Source organism: Glycine max, chromosome 9 (assembly GCF_000004515.6).
Source record: "Glycine max cultivar Williams 82 chromosome 9, Glycine_max_v4.0, whole genome shotgun sequence".
NCBI lineage: Eukaryota > Viridiplantae > Streptophyta > Magnoliopsida > Fabales > Fabaceae > Glycine > Glycine max.
Window position 1 is genome coordinate 21683737 of NC_038245.2, and position 19714 is coordinate 21703450.

At 31.8% G+C, this 19714-nt stretch overlaps 1 protein-coding gene across 1 annotated transcript; it reads right to left on the reverse strand.

Annotated features, from left to right (window-relative positions):
* Positions 1-18164: 18164 nt before the first annotated feature.
* On the reverse strand, positions 18165-18884 carry LOC102663597 (CBL-interacting serine/threonine-protein kinase 5-like). The gene has a single exon (XM_006588086.1). The coding sequence runs from the start codon at positions 18882-18884 to the stop codon at positions 18165-18167; it is 720 nt and encodes a 239-aa protein (XP_006588149.1).
* Positions 18885-19714: the final 830 nt, after the last annotated feature.

A 19714-nucleotide genomic window follows, 5' to 3' on the forward strand; every position in this document is an offset into this window, starting at 1 on the left:
AATTGTCATCAAATAATAAATGTATTGTCTAATTTTTTTATATAGCAAATTATACCTTCTGCTGGGTGAACAATTCTTACTGGTTGAATCATGTCGGTGACTTCATCATCTGTATCAGATATACCATCAACACTGTCATCTTCGTCTAAAGACTCTTCAACATATGAGTTAGACACAAGATAATCATCATCATCATCATCTTCGTCAACATGTAAATTGCTCATATTTGTTGGCGGTTGTGTCTCATCATTAGATATATAATTTCCACATGATGTAAGTGAATTTGCAGAATGAAACATTGAACCACCAGCCACATCCTTTTCTATGTACAATTCCAGAACTGACATTTGTTCTTGTTGTTTAAAACTTTCCAGCATCGTTTCAACATCTTCGTCATCACAAATTTGCAAGGTAATATATTTTCCTAACACTAAAAATCTACAACTAATAGCAGAAATAATTTCATTATTTTGTAACTTTACCTTATCTCCAATTTTTTTCTTCAAAGCATTGAAACTAATTCCACGTTTAATCTGAAACGTTTTTTACTACCTTCAAATATTACACCATTATTATCTTCATATACCCTTCCATTGAAATACAACACTGTTATAACTGAATTCATCGTGTACCTACAAAAACAATATTTTAACACGTCAAATAAATTATAAAATGGGTATCACAAAAAGTCATTGCTGGAACTTCAAAATAAAACTTTATTTTAAAAAAAAATTAACTTCAAATCAATTTCACATTAACACACTTTAAAAACATTAACGATTTCAATGTAGTAATTTTAAATTAATCAAGATGTAATCAAAATTATTAACTTTAAATAAATTTCACATCAACACACTTAAATAACACGAACGATTTTATAAAATTTTAAATCCAAACTAATAAAATGTAATCACAAAAGGTCTCTTTATTGGAACTTCACATTCAATTTTTCTTTTAAAAAAATTTAATTAACTTCAAATTAATTTCATGGGACACACTGAAAAAAAATGAATAATTTCAAGATAGTAATTTTAAAGACAAAATAAAATAATTCATGAACGAAGTTAGTAGTATAAATAATTAATCTTAACAATAATAACTTCAAAATGAAAATAGGTAATTACAAAATTACTACAAATATATTAAAATAAATATGATACGAGAAACAACAAAGCATCATCAAATAACACTTTCAACTTGAACGCTTATAAATTTTTAACACACCAACAAATGAACCTAATCTAATTAAAAAAATACTAGAACTTCATATTTAAATAAATTTCGTACTCAAAATACTCACTTCAAATAAATATGATCTACAAATTTTTTTAAATGAAAGTTCAAACGTTCATCAATTATTAAAACACTAATAAATCATCAACACCAACCTAATCTAATTAAAAAAATACTACAAATTTCATATTCAAAATATTTTATTTTCACTAATAAAATTTTCTTCAAATAAAGATTATTACATAATTTTTCTTTTATTTTAGACATTTAAACACACACTAACAAGTCTATGGAAAGTCTATGAAATATAAAAGCTACTTTAAAAAAATATTTCATACCACAGAATTTTGATTGCCAAAGCCAACAAAGGAAAAGAAGTTGCAGAGGTAAACTGAATCGCTGAAAGGGGAGGTGTATTTAAACACCCTAAAACGCCAAAGGGAGTGGCGTTTTAAACAGCCTAAAACGCCAAAGGGAGTGACGTTTTCTACTTATCCTAAATCGCCAACACTATCAGCGCCTTGTATGGTACACTGTCATCTGAAAAAGCTGGAAGCTGCCTGAAAAAGCTGACCCTAGGCTGGTGGCGCCAAGCTGACCAACGAGTCCACCCTGCATGGCCAAAGCACCAGTGCAGGTGGCGATACCACTGGTGTCACCAGTGGCAGTGGCGCCACTACCACGTGTCGCCGCAACAAAGGACGCGCCAATCATGCTGGCGTTTTGCATAGATATTTCATGCAGGGTACGTAAAAAATAGTCCCCCTGGAGAAAAACTTTAAAAAAGACCCCAAATGAGGAAATAGTTTGTAAATAAGCCCCAAACTGGAAATTTTGCCGTTTAATACCACCTCGATGACATGTCACCCAGTTAAATGCACAAACAATATGATATATAGCTGAATCAGCTCAGACATGGTTCGAGTTTCCGGACCAATTGATTGAACAAGTCAAACCAAGCTGAGTTTAATAACTATGATTGGACTTGCTAACATAAATTGAAAAGTTACAAATGCTGTCAACATTTGAAATTGATTGGGCTTAGAACCGGTTACTTTCTAAATCCGTTATACCAAGAACTGACCGAGAAAGTATTTTTCTAAATCGCTTCTATAGAAACTAATTTACAATGTTCTTCACAATATTTCAAAAATGTCACCTCGTTCCATATCAATTTTCGGCGTAAGTGTAACGAGTTTTTTTTTTTTTTTGTGCTAATGGTGTTTCCGTTCTCAGCTTTTGAATTAATGTTTCAATTATCGATATGATATAAAGACATATGGAATTATCGATATGATATAAAGACATATGGAACAGGTTCTAAACTTCCACCAAGAAAAGGAGAGTAGGAAAGTAAGTAAACTATCAATTAGAGGTAGGGGCCATGATGAAGTTGGCAACTTGTGATTATTAATGAAGGAATTATTTTCCCTTTTTATTCTTGGCCCTTTTGGGCGGCAATCTCTAGATTAATTCATATTTGTGCGCATAAGTGTTATTAGCTAAAGGTTTGAAGGGTGAAAACAAAGTTCGCGCACTTTTTTGACTGAATTTCGGGACCTAAATCCACGTAGAACATTATTCGTTTTGAGGTTGAAGAGGCTGAACTGAATCTTGCTTTCCATCCTTTAATTGCAATGCTAAAATCATTAATATGATTCTCCACTTTTGATAATGACATTCACGCTGTAGCTAGCATGATAAGAAAATAAATTATTTACATCTTTGTGACTATTATAGATTTTTCTTTCTTATGTCTAACACCATTTGTATCCTTCTTAGGAGTTCGGCTCCTCTCCAGTAAATGGAGAGGATATTATTCTCTTTCTTATTAGAGTTGGGAGAAAACCTAAATATTACTTAGATAATTTTTAAGATATTTTCTTAAATATGCAGACATAATTATAGTTTTCTATGTATAATATATTATTTATTTAAGTGCTTCATCACTATCACGGTTTTATCTTAGTGAAAGGCACCTTGAAGGGTTAAGAGTAGAAGGTATTTATAAGCGATTATTAACCTCGATTGTTTAGTGATGTGAGACTTTATGGCTATCAGAACAATTCCTCAATCGAGACTAAGGGGCAAGAGTGGCCTAAGTCCTCCTTCTAGCACTAAATGTTCCTACCTCAAATCTACAAGTATCGTTTGAGTTTTCTGTATCCGAGGTATCGTCCATTTAGGTGTTTGATTACCTTCATGATTTTATCGTTAGTAAAAGGTGTTTTGGTGGGTGAAGATGAGAAAATGCTTATAAATAATCATTGGTATCGACTTTTAAGTGATATGAGATTTTGTAACTACTTGAATAAGTTGCTTTAAAAGTTAGTTTATATTATTTGGGAAAACCTTAATTCTAATTGAATAAAATAATAAAACTTATGAAATATATAAGATACTAAGAAAGTCTAACTCAATTAATAATTGAATAAGAAAGTCTAACTCAATTAATAATTGAATAAGATGCCTGATTTATTGTAAATTGTTTACTTATAATTTCTACATATAAAAATAGCGTTAACTCTTCCTATGAGCGTTTTCTAAGAAAAATTAAACATGTACCATCTTGATCAATACAGCTGTCTTTATATTTAATAATGTTGATCATCCTTATCCACTATGGTGAATAATTCATTCCGCCGGGTTATCCAAAGTAGAACCAAATGCTTGTTATAAGGGTTCCTAATGTTTGTAGTATAGAAATCGACCCCCATGAAAATGCTGATAATTTAATCCAACTAGTTTTGTTTTTATTATATTGTTTTATTCCGCTAAAATTTGTTCCCATTGAATTATATATAGACCGCTTAGCTTGCTAAACAGTTTGATCACAATACAATACTACAATAGCAAAGGACAGATACTACCTTTACAATTAATTTATTGTATATAAAGTTGTTCGATATAAGGGTGGTAGCCATGAAAAGTAGCTGTTTACATAGGGTGGATACTCCCAAAGAAATTAATTTCGTCAATATTGAAGTTGATAAAATGTAAGCTTAATTGTTTTATATCTCCAACTTTTAAATTTGATGCATTTAACTTCTAATTTAAAAAAAAAAAAATTATTCAACTGATGTAGCTATGTTAACATAAGCACAAAAAATGAGGGTAAATTTTTTCAAAAAGTAAAAAATACAAATATTTTAACATGTTATGTTAGCTTAACAACAAAAGATAAATCAAAATTAAAAATAATTATAAATCCTATTTTGTGTCATTTTTTAATAAAGGAGATAAAGAAATTATGTATAAATTAAGATATTTTTTATTTATCAATATATATAAGAAAATATTCTAAAATTAGATGTTGATCACTCAACTAAAGTTGATTAATGTGAAGATAAAAGTAAGCTTTATATATAAATTTTATGAGAAAAATGCAAGAATAAAGTGAAATTGACATAATAAAGATAAATAAATATATTTAATGAAAGAAAAATAATCAATCATAATAATAAAACACATAAAAATGATGCGAATAAAACACCAAAAATTCTTCATTTAAATAAACTTTTTGTATTTATTCGCCTTTTTCCTTACTAGACTTTCTGATATTGAATAAGCTTCATTTGATGAAGAAGATGCATCTTTTGACTTCTCGGATGCTTGTAACTCTGAGCTTTTACTTATGACAAATTGTTTTTTCATATTTTTCTTTAGTGGACTTTCTTCTTGTTTTGATTATTAAGCTGCATATTTTGACTTCTTTGATAGTTGTAATTTTGGACTTTGAGTTGTGACAGTTTGTTTATTCGCTTTTTTTTTCTTAATGGACTTTGTGAGATGTGATAAACTTCTTCATTAGATAATAAAGATGCACATTTTGACTTGTTAGATGCTTGTAGCTTTGGGTTTTGGCTTATAATTAGTTCTTCATTTGACTCATCTAATGATATTTGTTGTGAAGTGAAGTGAGCTCTTTTTTTAATAAAAATATTAATTACTAGACGAAATTATTAATATTTTGTACAAGAAGTAAAAATATAAATAAATGATAAATATGGTTACATGTTTAATTTCTTTGAGGAGAAGATCATATTAAATGATATTTTTTGGGATAAAAGTCCATGTCACGGTATAGGTTTTTGAAATCCTTTTTTCAAGTTGTGAGCTGTGAGCTTGATTTCAAAAATAAAAATGTGCATATAAAGGGGATACAATATTGGGGGTATGTTAGCCTTATTTGTATTTTGGGTGTGAAGGAGTTCAAATTTTGTTGTGTTTAGAATTTGTTGTGCATCTCGATTAAACATTGTGAATGTTGCTACACTGGTATCATAAGAGACTTTCAATTGTATCTTGAACCTAAAAAACATTTTTGAAATTTTAATATTTATTTAATTATGTTATAAAAAATAATTCATTATAAACAAATATTAAACCTTCTTGTTGGTACTTAGGAGTCTGTTTGCATTCTCTACAAGTGTATTGATCTCTCTCTTTTGTGACTTTCTTTTGGCATCTCTCACATGCAACATAATTTCAAACAAACGTATCATCGATTTCATTGATTGTCATAAATTATTATCCTATTATTTTATATATGTTAAAACTAAGAAAAAAATAAATTATTATTGAATATTATGAATATGAAGGTCATGGTAGGTTAACATATTTGTGATTCTGATATCCATTTCATGGACATTATATCTTGCTAAGATTTTCTATTTTTTGACATTCTCTTGTCAAAATCAATGTTAGCATAACTTAGATAAGATAGTTCTTTTATTTGATGTTGCTTCATTTTTTTTCTACAAAGTAGTTATTTAGAATAAAATTTATAATATTTTAACTACATCAATCAAAGAATTAGAATAAATTAACGATTTTATTTTTTGAATGCTACAAAATGTGTATAATAAAATAAAATAAAAGAAGGAAGTTCATTTTACTCTATCTCGAACTTTGCAAAATCAGGATTGTCTAGGTTGATATAGATCATTGTACTTAAAATTGAGTTGATTGAATACTCAACTAAAAAACAATTATTAAAATATAATTGTTAGTAAATTAAAATTATTATAGTAAATAAAATATAAAAAAATATCATAAGCAAAAAGTATGATATAGAATTAATTGAATTAAAATTATTTATTTATTAAATAAGTTGAATTGAAAACAATACCTAAGATAGTAAAGAAACATCTCAAATAAATAAATAAATATCAAATTAAATAACATGGAAATATTAAAATAAAGAGATACAAAATTATGGATCAATTTTTTTAAAATCTTATTTGAAGATTATATATATATATATATATATATATATATATATATATATATATATATATATATATATATATAAATTTAGAAAAATAATTTCAATTTCTATAGTGAAATGACATATGACAATTGTTAAATGTAAACATTAAGTACAATTTAACCATCCATTTATCTATTTATTCATATTTTTGGCTAAATTATGTATATATATAAAGAAAAGAAAAGAAAAGAGATAGAGTAATAAGATATATAAAGTGTAGAATATAAATTTTGTTAAGGATTTTAAATGTGTGAAAGTAGTCAAACCTCTCAATTTCTTAACCATGATAAAAGTAATTGCAACTATCTTTGAGCCTTTTTTATTGATTGCTTTTTCTAATTCTTAGGCTTTGTTTGTCCACAAAGTAACTTTAACAACTTTAGTTTTGAAAATAACCAATAAAAAAAGGATATGTGAAAATATAATGTTCTATATTATATTCTATTTTGTAAAGAAATATATATTAATGAATTGTACAAAATAATTATTTTAACATAATTTATAGTTAATGATAAAGTAAGGATAATTTATTTACTCTTTTAATAATAATTCCAATCTCCTTATTTTTGTTGGTTTGTCACGGGCAAGTGGACCTGTTTTTCATTTCCAAGTGCATGAAGTGCATCAATAATATCTATAATAAAATATGAGATATGTTAAAGTGAAATAAATTAGTTATGAATTTGAAAAAAATTAATGTTATACACGTTAAGACAACTCTATCATCCACCCTTTGAGGTAGAGTTTCCATTGAACCAAACTCAAAATAGTGTAAAGGAATGCTAATGAGTATCTTATTGATTTCCTTGACCACATTAGTAAGCAAAAATAATCCCTTGAATGTTCTTTTGACAGATTTTTATGCATCATTTGGTGAGACAATTTTTAAATTATGTATGGTGTATAAGTTTTCCTCTTGTAGAATATCATTGATTTTTGAAATTATATTCTCTCATATCGCTACATGTAGTGAAGATTCCTATTGCAATATATTTAAAAGTGAAAATCGGATTACAATTAAAAGTATTAAATATATTTAATCAACATAAAATTTGTTTAAAATAATTTAATGTAAAAATAGAATATTATTTTTATTTTTATTTATAGAGTAGAAAATATATTGAATTTAGAAATTACTAATGTAAAAAAATTGAATGATATGTAAAATGTAAAAGAAAATGGTTACATTTTCATCCAACAATAACATTTCCAATAACATTGGATGTTGCTCATCTTTCTTATTACAAACATTCCACAATCGAGCAATACACACTTTTAGAAACCAATCATTTGAGGTCTTCGATAAATTCATATTCCATTTTATTTTGCTAGATTCTCATGTAAAGAAAGAAAATATAGTAGATGAAACTTGTATGTAATTAGAAAACATTTTCAATTATATAGCAATATGATAGGTAAGGTAATACATGATTTTAATATGTATTGAGTTAAGAAATTGAAATTTAAAATTCAAAATTGTGTTATACATCAATAATGAAACCAAATTTGAATCAAATAATTAATATAAATAAAAATCAAATTGTGTCATAATGAGACAAAATAATGACATAAATTTAAATTAAAAATTCAAAAGTGTATCATACATTAATAATCATAAAATCAAATCTAAATTAAGTATTTTTAATATGAGAAATCAATAAAAAAATGTGATCTAATGAAAATTTAAAATGTAGTAATTTTTTTACAACTCGTAATAAATAAGTTAAAATTTCACATTTTATTTAATTATCAGTTAAATATTAATTGTTAATTAATTTTGAGAGGCTTAATATTTATTAAAATATATAATATAAAAATATATATAGAATGTATATAGTATTAAATATATAAAAATATATAGAAGGGAATGGGGAAGGTTGGGGCATTCTCAACGTTGGGAATTACGAAAAAATGTCGGAGCTGAGAGAAATACCCTTTGCATCGTAGCTTTTTCTTTTCCCGCAGAAACCCAAAACTGTCTCAGTAAAACTACGATCCCGGACTCGTTAACCGTTGAATTGCCGTGAAATTTTGATATGTGGTTTGTGATGCTTTTTCTCACATCTTCACGGTTGGGATTTTCAAAAGAACATCTGTGGATGGAGAAATACTCATCGCACGTAGACAGTGGAATGAAAGCTTCAATCTGTTTGACCTTGTGGCCTCAATAACTTACAAAGGGGTGAATTAATTTTCCACTAACAAACTTTTAACCCCCTTCTAAAAGAGATAGGCTCAAAATGCAGAAGAAGCAGCAATCAATTTAATAATGTTCTTTAAACATGAAAGACATAATTGATTGCAACAAAATGAATAAGATAAGGGAAGAGAGAATGCAAACACAATTTTATACTGGTTCGGCAAATTCCGTGCCTACATCCAGTACTCAAGCAACCCACTTGAGATTTTCCACTCCCTTTGTAAAAATCCGTTTACAAAGTCTGAACCACACAGGGACAACCTTTCCCTTGTGTTCAGCATTCCTTACAACTTAAGAGACCTTCGGTCCCTTAAACAATCTCTTTGAATGAGAAGAAAGAAAGAAGAATTCTCTCTTGAAGAGAAGGATATTACAATTGATGTCCATGGATGAACTCTTAATGGATTTGCGGGTGTTTGCCCAAGAGTTTCTTTTGAGAGAGCATTTGACATTCAAGTTCTCTTGGAATCTGTCACATTTTCTTTTGAGAGGATAAGATGGACCAGCAAAACTCTCTACCAATTTCGTCCCAAGTCACACATATATATAGGCCTTTGATGGCCATTCAAAATCCAGATGATAAGATGTGACTGTTGGCGATATTCCTTGAAAATCCTCTCTGGTAATCGATTACAGCATTAGTGTAATCGATTACACAGTTATTTTACTTGAACAGTTGTGACTCTTCATTTAAAATTTGAATTCCCAACGTTCAGAGTCTCTGGTAATCGATTACATATGATGTGTAATCGATTACACACTTTCATGTGCCTTGGTAATCGATTCCATGTATTGGTAATCGATTACATATGCCTTGGATGACTTGAAACCTATTCGTTTTGAGGCAAGGCTTGATCTTGAAGAAATCTTGAATCAAGGCTTTGTTTGTTGAAACAATCTTGTATTAATCTTGAAGCAAATGAGCCTTGTTTGATTCCTTCTTTTGATATCATCAAAATCATGTATGCATACATTCACACAATCCCTTTTCCTTCTCTCTAATGATTGAGAACCCAATTAGAGAAGTCAGAGGAAAAACTTGAGGAATCTCTGGAAACTGTTAGAGATGCCGCTATTGCTGTCACAATACACATGTGAGCTGCTTAGAGGTAAGGGATGAGTTTATCGCAATTGAGGTTAGAATGAACATGTGTAGGGGTTTTTAAAGGATCAAATTGAGTTTATTTTTAGATGTTTATTGTATTGAAATTTTTTTTTGTACGATTATGTGAAATTGTTTGAGGGGTTTTACTCCCCGTGAATTGAGAAATATTTTTGTATAATTTTTTGTGTTTTGAATAAGATTAGCGTAATAAATAATTATATTGGGATTATGAAATTATGATTGAAAGTGTATATAAGTGATAAATTGAATATATGATGAATTGTAGAATAATATATTACTTTAAGATTATAATATTGTTATGGAGATTGAGTATAAGTGCAAAGTTGAATGTGTCAATTGGAGAGATACATATAAACATAAGATGGTTAATTGTGACCTAATGAGATGTGAAATTGTGAACATGAGTTTTAGTTGTGAATAATTGTGTGGTTAACACTTGATGTGACATTACTTGTGTTGTGAGCTGTAAAGTATACAATAATTCGACCAGTGTTTATCTTGAGAAAAATGTTGATGTAACAATCTGTCTCGTCGCTACGATATCACCACTCTAAACCGCGAGAAATTTCAAAATTTTTTTAATGAAAACTCCGTTAATTTGCTTATGAAAAATGAAAGTAATTTTTTTCGATATACATTCACCAAACAACGCACCATTACTTAAGTGAATACATACATACATACATACACACACACACACACTGATATATATATATATATATATATATATATATATATATATATATATAGTAACCTAGTACACATCATTCACATAATGGAAAATAAATTTGTTCATACATATAATTAAATTTGTGATTTACATCTTCAAATCAACAAAAAGAATTACGGAACAAGCTATGGAGGAATTGATTAACAAAATACAACTCTCTCCCAAAATAATCCCAACGTCATCACGTCGGCTCGGTGGCTCCACAAAAGAATCTCACTTCTCATTCACTACTACTGTCATTCTGCTCCCACAAACAAAGGTTCGCGATCATCACAGGTACCAACCACACAGTACAAAAATTGCGAGGGGTGAGTTTATTATAAAAGAAATTAATACAAAAATCAAATAACCACAATTAGTAAGAAAACATTAACAAGTATCATAAGCTTGCACCAACATTCATTAGTCCAATACACACTCAACAAATAGTCATCATCCATCCTCAATTCCAATCATTCATGTTCAATATGATGCATGTTCCTGACCTCAACTCTCATATGCAATATGGTACCATCCCCAAGGAAATAGCCCAAGTGTGTCCATACGACACTCTCACTTAGAAAAACTAGGCAATAAGTGTCGAGGTTACTCTCTCGTGCACAGGCAACTCCCCCCCCCACGGTGATCAGCCTGAGTCTCAAGGGAGTTCCAAACCGAGTGACATGCCCCTAAGTACAAGTATTTCTCCTCATGAGAAACTACAAATTACTTACTGACAAAGTTTATACTATTTCCATGTCATATGAAGTATGAAACATGGACACCATCAAATGCACTGACCGTGGATAATTAAAGATTCTAAGTCATCCCCCTCCAGAGATGCTTAAAACTCTTTAACCACTCTATTTCCCCCACCAAGGATATCCAACAAGGTCAATGCACCCCCCACATGATCATACACAACATACAACGTATGAAACATAGGCACCATCAATGCACTGACCGTGGATAATTAAAGATTCTAAGTCATCCCCCTTCGGAGATGCTTAAAACTCTTTAACCACTCTTTTTCCCGCACCAGGGATATCCAACAAGGTCGCTGCACCCCCTATGTACATACACATCACACAACGTATGAAACATGGACACCATCAATGCACTGACCGTGAATAATTAAAGATCCTAAGCCACCCCCCTCCAAAGATGCTTATAACCCTTTAACCACTCTATTTTCCCCACCAGGGACATCCAACAAGGTCAATGCACCCCCCATGTACATACACAACACACATCATCACAGTGTATTTTCAACATCATCAACATTTCATCTCAATATGCTCAACATCAACATCATCTCATCTCAATGACATTATCAACAACAATAACATCATCTCATATTAAAATAATCATCAATAACAACATCAACTCATATTGACATAATCATCAATAACATCATTTCATATCAATATCATCATAAACATAAACCTCACCTCATATCTATTAATGTCATCAATAGCAACATCAATAGTAAGTCACATTCCGCATATACATACATCTTAGTTCGTGCTTGAGATTCACATTTCCCAGGTCTTCAAACCACATAAGTCTAATAGTAATGTTATTAATCAATAATAGATATATCGCATCCCATTAGTCAAAAACATTATTTTCTTTGAAAACCAGCATGCAACAGGGACAAGCATACATCCCCATAGTTAGGTTCCCTGACCCCAACTATGGAATTAAAAGTTGTAAACTATAATAGACTTCCCTCACCTATTGTGAGCTCTCCTTCAGTTCCTGTTTGCGTTGCTCAAAGGTCTCTCTCGTTCACGCTCGTCAGTCCAAACACAAGGTTCTATATGCCAAATTGAAGGGAATTTAGTATAGGTTTCAAAAATAAGGTTAATAACCATATTCGAAGTCAAATACCCCTTTCAAAACATAAAGGGTTGAGGGGATTTCAGATTCTACTAAAAGGAGACATCATTTTAAAATTCCGATCACACCAATGTAATTAGGGTTCAGTGAAGGTCACAAAAATAACATCAATGTTATAAAAAAGATAACTTTTACAATGTCTCATTCTCTAGGGTTTTTCAAAGGAAGTGTAAAAATACCCTGTTACAGTACCCAACACACAAGAGGAACTCAAACTAACTAGGAGAAGGGCTTAGAAGTCAAGATTACCTCAGAGAAGCTATGAAAAGGAAGATTGGGGGAATTTTCTCCACCAAATCCTTGAGGAGGATTCTAAGGATTTCACTCTGATTAAAGTGTTCCTCTTGGTGTAGGGGTTCGGCAGCAAGCAACGGCGGCTCCTGGCGGCCACCAGTGGTCTTGGGTGGTGGAGAAGGTGTTAGGGTTTGGGTGGCGTTTTGGAGAAGAGGAGAGTGAAAAAACGTGTTTTTCACGTTGAGGAACGTATTTATAATCTTCAAATCTCGCTTAGCGAGCTTCTCTCGCTAAGCAGAAGCCCATTTTTTTCGCTCAGTGCTACTTCCTCTGTACTATGGCTTGCTCAGCGGGTCAATTCTTGCTCAGCGCAATTCCCTCTCGGGTTGAAATTGCGCTTAGCATGCCCTTCGCGCTTTGCGCGCCCTTTGCACTTACCGAGACATCAAAAATTGTTATTTTAAAAATCCGAACGGTGAGACTATGGAAAATTATCTTAGGAAGCTCCATACAAAATGTAAAGATGATCCAACGGTTAACGAATCTGAGATCACAATTTTACTAGAATAGGTTTAGGTAAAATTTAAAATCTCATAATTTCAACTTAGCTCAACAAAACTCCACATAACTCAACATCCACATCAAGAAATTCACACATGACTAATTCAAGCCATACCTACACTCATTTAATTAAACCATATAGTCAAATAACACAATAAATACAATTAAACATCGATTTATAAATAGTAATATTTCAGGGTGTTACAGTTGATGCATAGTGTTAAAGGAAAAATGTAGGTTTCCTAGTTAGGAACCAATGTTAAATTGTAAATCATGTGTAAAACGTGTTTGAAACAGAGTGTGAGGTTGTGAGTATTGTATAATTCATGAGTAGTGCTTGCTTATAATATTATTGTTGAAATCGAGTATAAGTATAAGTTGAACATGTGTTAATTTGTGAGATACATGTAAACCTGTGATGGTGGATTGTGATATTATAATATGTTAAATTGTGGATATGATATTTGGTTGTGAATAAGTTTGTGTGTTTAACACTTGATGTAACAATAATTATGCTGTGAGCTGTGAATTATACAATAACCACACCAGTGTTTATATTGAGAAAAGTGTTTATACGCAATGTTAAAGAGAAAGTGTAGGTTCTTAGTTAGGAACCAATGTTAAATTGTAGCGCAATGTGTTAAACGTGTTTGAAACACAAGTGTGAGGTCTGGGTATTGTATAATTCATGAGCAGTGTCTGCTTGCAAAAATTGTTTTAGGGGTTGGACCTAAATCAAGAAGGTGAGGCCCTAACGGATTCTATGGAGTCTAAGCCTTGGGGGTAAAGACACTCGATTTGAGTACTCCTTTAAGTCTATGTTGATCCCATATAGTTGGAGCATTCTCGCAAAATGGAGTGACCCTGACTGGTCACCTTATGATTTTACTTAGTGAGAGTGACCTGACATACCCATTGAGTGGTGTGTCTTGTTATGTACTCCTAAGCGCCCCAGGGTGGTTTTTCACTGACATGACACATTGCATGTAGGCTTGATTCTTAGTATAATTGTTGCATAACGCTTGCTAATTGTTTATTATTAAATTGATGAGTGTTATTATGTCTTGACCCGAGTGTGTGATTCATGTGTAATGTGATTGCTGATTGAAAAATGAATTTTAAATGATAAAGTGGTGAAGTGACGTGGATTGTATTAAGTTAAGCTATGTTATAAATATTTCCATAATTTATTTTGATTACATCTTGTTTATTTGTTTTGTCATTTTTTTGTGTGATAACTTACTCTCAGTGTGTTATTTGTCTTTGGATCCTGTGATGATCTCGAACCTTGTGTTCGTGGGAGCAGATGACTAGGTAGATGACTTTAAAGAACCTCGTGTCAAAGGACGTTGGGACACAATGCTCTGATAGGATGTGACATTGGAGATGAGTTTTTTATTTTAATTGCATAATATTATTTTATTTTATTTTACCTCATTGAAGTGAATGTGAACCTTTTATCCACGTGAATTTGTTGATTAATATTTTTATGTTTTATTTATTTATATGTATGTCGGGGTAGAGGGTGTCACATATGGTGCTTCCATGACCATGCTAGAGTCTATTGCGCTTTTGTTGGGTGAGGCTTGTGATTGCAAGTTGTGTACCTTTCTTTTATTATCATTTCTATTGGGTGCGCTTTTGTTATATTGTGAGTAACATTGAAGTTGTGAGTAATATTAAAGAAAGAAGAAAAAGAGAAATGATAGACACAAAAGGAGAATGTTCTCATTCTTCCAAATCATCAATTTTGTTGACGCAACAGTGTAATATTGAGGAGCTCGGCTTTTATATATTATAAATAGAAATTTAAAGTTTAAAATTATGTTATACATCAACAATGAAATCAAATTTGAATCAAATAATTAATATAAATAAAAATCAAATTGTGTCATAATGAGACATAACAATGACATAAATTTAAATTTAAAATTCAAAAATGTATCATACATTAATAATCATAAAATCAAATCTAAATTAAGTATTTCAATGTGAGAAATTAATTAAAAAATGTGTTCTAATGAAAATTTAAAATGTAGTAATTTTTTACAACTGGTAATAAATAATTTAAAATTTCACATTCTATTTAATTATCAGTTAAATATTAATTGTTAATTAATTTTGAGAGACTTATATATTTATTAAAATATATAATATAAAAATATATATAGAATGTATATATTATTAAATATATAAAAATATATAGAAGGAAATGCAGAAAACTGAGACATTTTCTCTAGTGCTACTACGCTGAGATTGACGCTTTGTGGCTTTGCTTGCAATCAGGTAGTGCATATGGTGCTTCCATGACCATGTAGGAGTCTCTTGTGCTTTTGTTGGGTAAGGCTTGTGATTGCAAGTCGTGCACCTTTCTTTTATTGCCATTTCTGATGCCCGTGAACATGAGAAGAATTTGGAGGTGAGTAAGACTAAATTGAAATGTACTGGTATAAGGTTTTGTTATGTTGTGAGTAACATTGAAGAACAAAAAAGAAAAAGAGAAGTGATAGACGCAAAAGGAGAATGTTCTCATTTCTCTAAATCATCAATTTTACTGACGTGACAGCGTAATAGTAAGAAGTTTAGTTTTTATATATTATAAATAAATATGGATGATATTGCTTATTTACAACCGTCGCTAAGAGGATGACAAGGACTAAAAAGAGACTCTTATAAAAATGAAACCTAATTAAATCTTTAAATACCAATGAAATGAAATTGAACATAATAAATAAATAAATAGTGAGACAAAAAGTAATTAATTGGGCCTATTGCTTAATTATATTATGTGGGTAGACCATGAAACATATATAAAAAAGCAAAATTCAAACAATGTATATATTTAGCAATATATTGTCAACTTGTTGGAGAATTTACTAAAGTCATTTTAATACACTAACGATAAAATACCATATATTGTGTTTGAGGTAGTTGAGGTTAAATTTGATTGAGCTTTGATATGGCCGAGATATATATGGTGAAAAGGGATAGGGTACCTAGCTACAAAAAGGTATTCTAATGCTCAAATTATTAGCAATTTGGCAAGATAATGTCATGTAATAAATATATACTTGTCATTGTTCACATTAATTGTATTATGAATTGAAATAAAACTTTAATTATCACTTTACTTGAGGCTTCGGCGGACTCCTTTGTATACCTAAGATGTTGTAGCAATCTTATACATGCATATTGATATTGACTTTGGTCAACACCTAATATAATGGTTAAGTTTCCTAGCACAGAGATCAAGGTTTTTGAAAGGCAATGTTAGCCTACTATGGAGTGAAACACTATCATTTTACTCTGAACTGTGTGACACCCTTTACCTCACACATATATGTACTAATAACAAAAAGAATAAAAAAAATTTAAAACACATTTAAATAAAAGCATTTCAAAAGGGTAAAAGGCTCACATTCACTTTCCTGACATCATAATAGAATGTGTCCAAATAAATAATAAAATATTCTCGGTTCAAAACAAGGTTGTCCAATACTTCATGCAATTAATATAAAAACCTATGCCCTAATGTCACATCCTATCAGAGTATTGTGTTTTAGCGCCCTCTAGCATGAGGTTCTTTAAAGTCATCCACCTAATCATCTACTCCACGAACACAAGATTTGAGATCATCACAGGATCCAAACACAAATAGCACATAGGGAATGAATTATGACAATTCTAAAAAAATACAAAAAAATAAAGATGTAATCAAAATAAATTGTGGAAGTATTTATAACATAGCTTAACTTAATACAATCCACGTCACTTCACCACTTTATCATTTAAAATTAATTTTTAATCACCAATCACATTACACATGAATCACACACTTGGGTCAAGACGTAATAACACTCATCAATTTAATAATAAACAATTAGCAAGCGTTATGTAATAATTATACTAAGACTCAAGCCTATATGCAATGTGATACCATGTTAGTGAAAAACCACACTAGAGCACTTAGGAGTACATAACAAGACACATCACACAATGGGTATGCCAGGTCACTCTTGCTAAGTAAAATCATAAGATGACTAGTCAGGATCACTCTATTTTGCAAGAATGCTCCAACCATATGGGATCAACATAGGCTTAAAGAAGCACTCAAACTGAGTGTATTTACCCCCAACGCCTAGACTTCAAAGAATCTATTAGGGCCTCACCTTCCTGATTCTTGTCCAACCCCTAAAATAATTTTTTTGCACACAAACACTGCTCATGAATTATACTCAAAACCTCAAACTCGTGTTTCAAACACGTCTAACACATTGTGATACAATTTAACACTTTAGGTTCCTAACTAGGAATTCTACACTTTCCATTTAACACTGCGCATAAATAATTTTCTCAAGGTAAACACCAAGGTTATTGTATAATTCATAGCTCACAACACAAGTATTGTCATATCAAGTGTTAATCACACACTTATTCACAACCAAATCTCATGTCCACAATTTAACATCTCATAATGTCACAATCCACCATCACATGTTTACGTGTATCTCACAAATTAACATATGTTTAACTTTGCACTTATACTCAATTTCAATAACAATATTATAATCTCAAAGCAACATGTTATCCCACAATTCATCACATATTCATTTTATCACTTATACACAATTTCGTGATCCCAATATAACTATTTATCACGCTAATCTTATCCAAAACACAAAATTAAATTACACAAAAATTCTTCTCACAACACGGGGAGTAAAACCCCTCAAATAATTTCACATAATCATATAGGAAGAATTACAATACAATAAATATCCCAAAATAAACCTCAATGTGATCCTCTAAGGGTCCCAACACGACGGCGACTAGGGTGCAAAAGTGAAACTACTTTTGCACCCAACGCAAGTTTCGGTAAAAAAAGAAAAAGAATGCATCGCGTCCGTCCGATTTTAAAATTAGAAAATCAAATGATGGAGATCTGTTTGGGGTACCGGTTGTAATAGGAGCCCTCCCCTTCCATTGTCTTCGTCGCGAAAGTGACCTCCGGCGCCACCTCGAATACCTCTACCGTGACCGCTTGCCTCTTCTTCCTCCCCTTCGCCACACCCTTCAGCCGGATCTTGAAGTCCTTGACCTTCGCCACGCGGAACCTCAGCCACCATGTCGCCACCGCAATCTTCGCCACAATCACCGCCGTGGAGCACTTCAGCGTGAACATCGTCGTTGTCTTCCTCTTGCTCTCGAACATCCTCGAGAGGTTGAACCTAGAAGACATGGACGAAATAAACTCAAACGCGTTGAAGAACTTAGGCATCTTGAAATTGTTTTCTTCCTCCGTAATCGTAAGGGCCTCTTGTTTCTCCAACTGACACAAGTTTGGAGCAAAAAATGAAGAAAAGCCCTTCCAGAACCACGGCATGCGAGTTATGGCCGAAATCGTGGTTCTCTTGGCGGGATCCGCCACTACAATCTTGGAGATTAGCTTCTTTGACTCAGGCAAAAACCACGGTGGAAACTCAAACTCAACTCTGAGAACTTTGTTATACATGGTCATGAGATTCTCGTGTTGGCCGGAGGTGTTCAAGGTGGCGCCGGAGGTCACTTTCGCGATGAAGACAATGGGTCTGAAGCTTACACCGAAGGGGAGGGCTCCTTTTACAACCGGTACTTCCTCCGCCGCCATAACTAGAACCGTCGTCGCTGGAGATCTAGCCTCTTCGACATCACCACGGGTAGAGGGGGAGGGGGGAGGGAAGAACAATTACCGTAGGAGCAACCTCTCAATCCGGTTGCCATCATCAAATCCAATCCATTCAATTTTTTTATTATTAAATCATACAGACCCGAATGACTGTTACCGTTTTTTGTAAACTTGTGTAGGATGCGAAAGAAGTTTCACTTTCGCACCCTAGACATCGTCTCCCAACACATGTTCATTCTAACCCCAATTGTGATAAATTCATCCCTTACCTCTGAGCAGGCTCACATGTGTATTCTGGCAGTGATAGCAGCATCTCTAGTAGCTTTCTAAGATTCCTCAAGTTTTTCCTCTAGTTGCTCTAATAGGGTTTCCAAACGTTAGAGCGAAAGAGAAGGGATTGAAGCCTCCATTTTACTGTCCCCGTGCGATGGACATTTCTCTCTCTATAGATATTATTCATAAATCCCAACGGTGAAGGTGTGAAAACTTAAATCGCAAACTTGATGTTTAAATTTCACGATGATCCAATGGTTAACGAGTCTGGGATTGTAGTTTTAGTGGAATAGGTTTGGGTGTATGAGGAAAAAAGAAAGTTACGATGTGAAGGGCATGTCTCTCATGTCAGACATTATTTCAAAAATTCCAACGGTGAGAATGTTTAAAAATGAGTTTCAAATTTGGTGCTCAAATTTCACAACGATCCAACGGCTAACAGATCCGGGATCGTCATTTTATGAAACAGGCTTGGGTGTATGCAAAAAAATAGAGGATTTTGGGAGAGGAAGAAGGGAAAACGAAATTGAGAGGAAGAA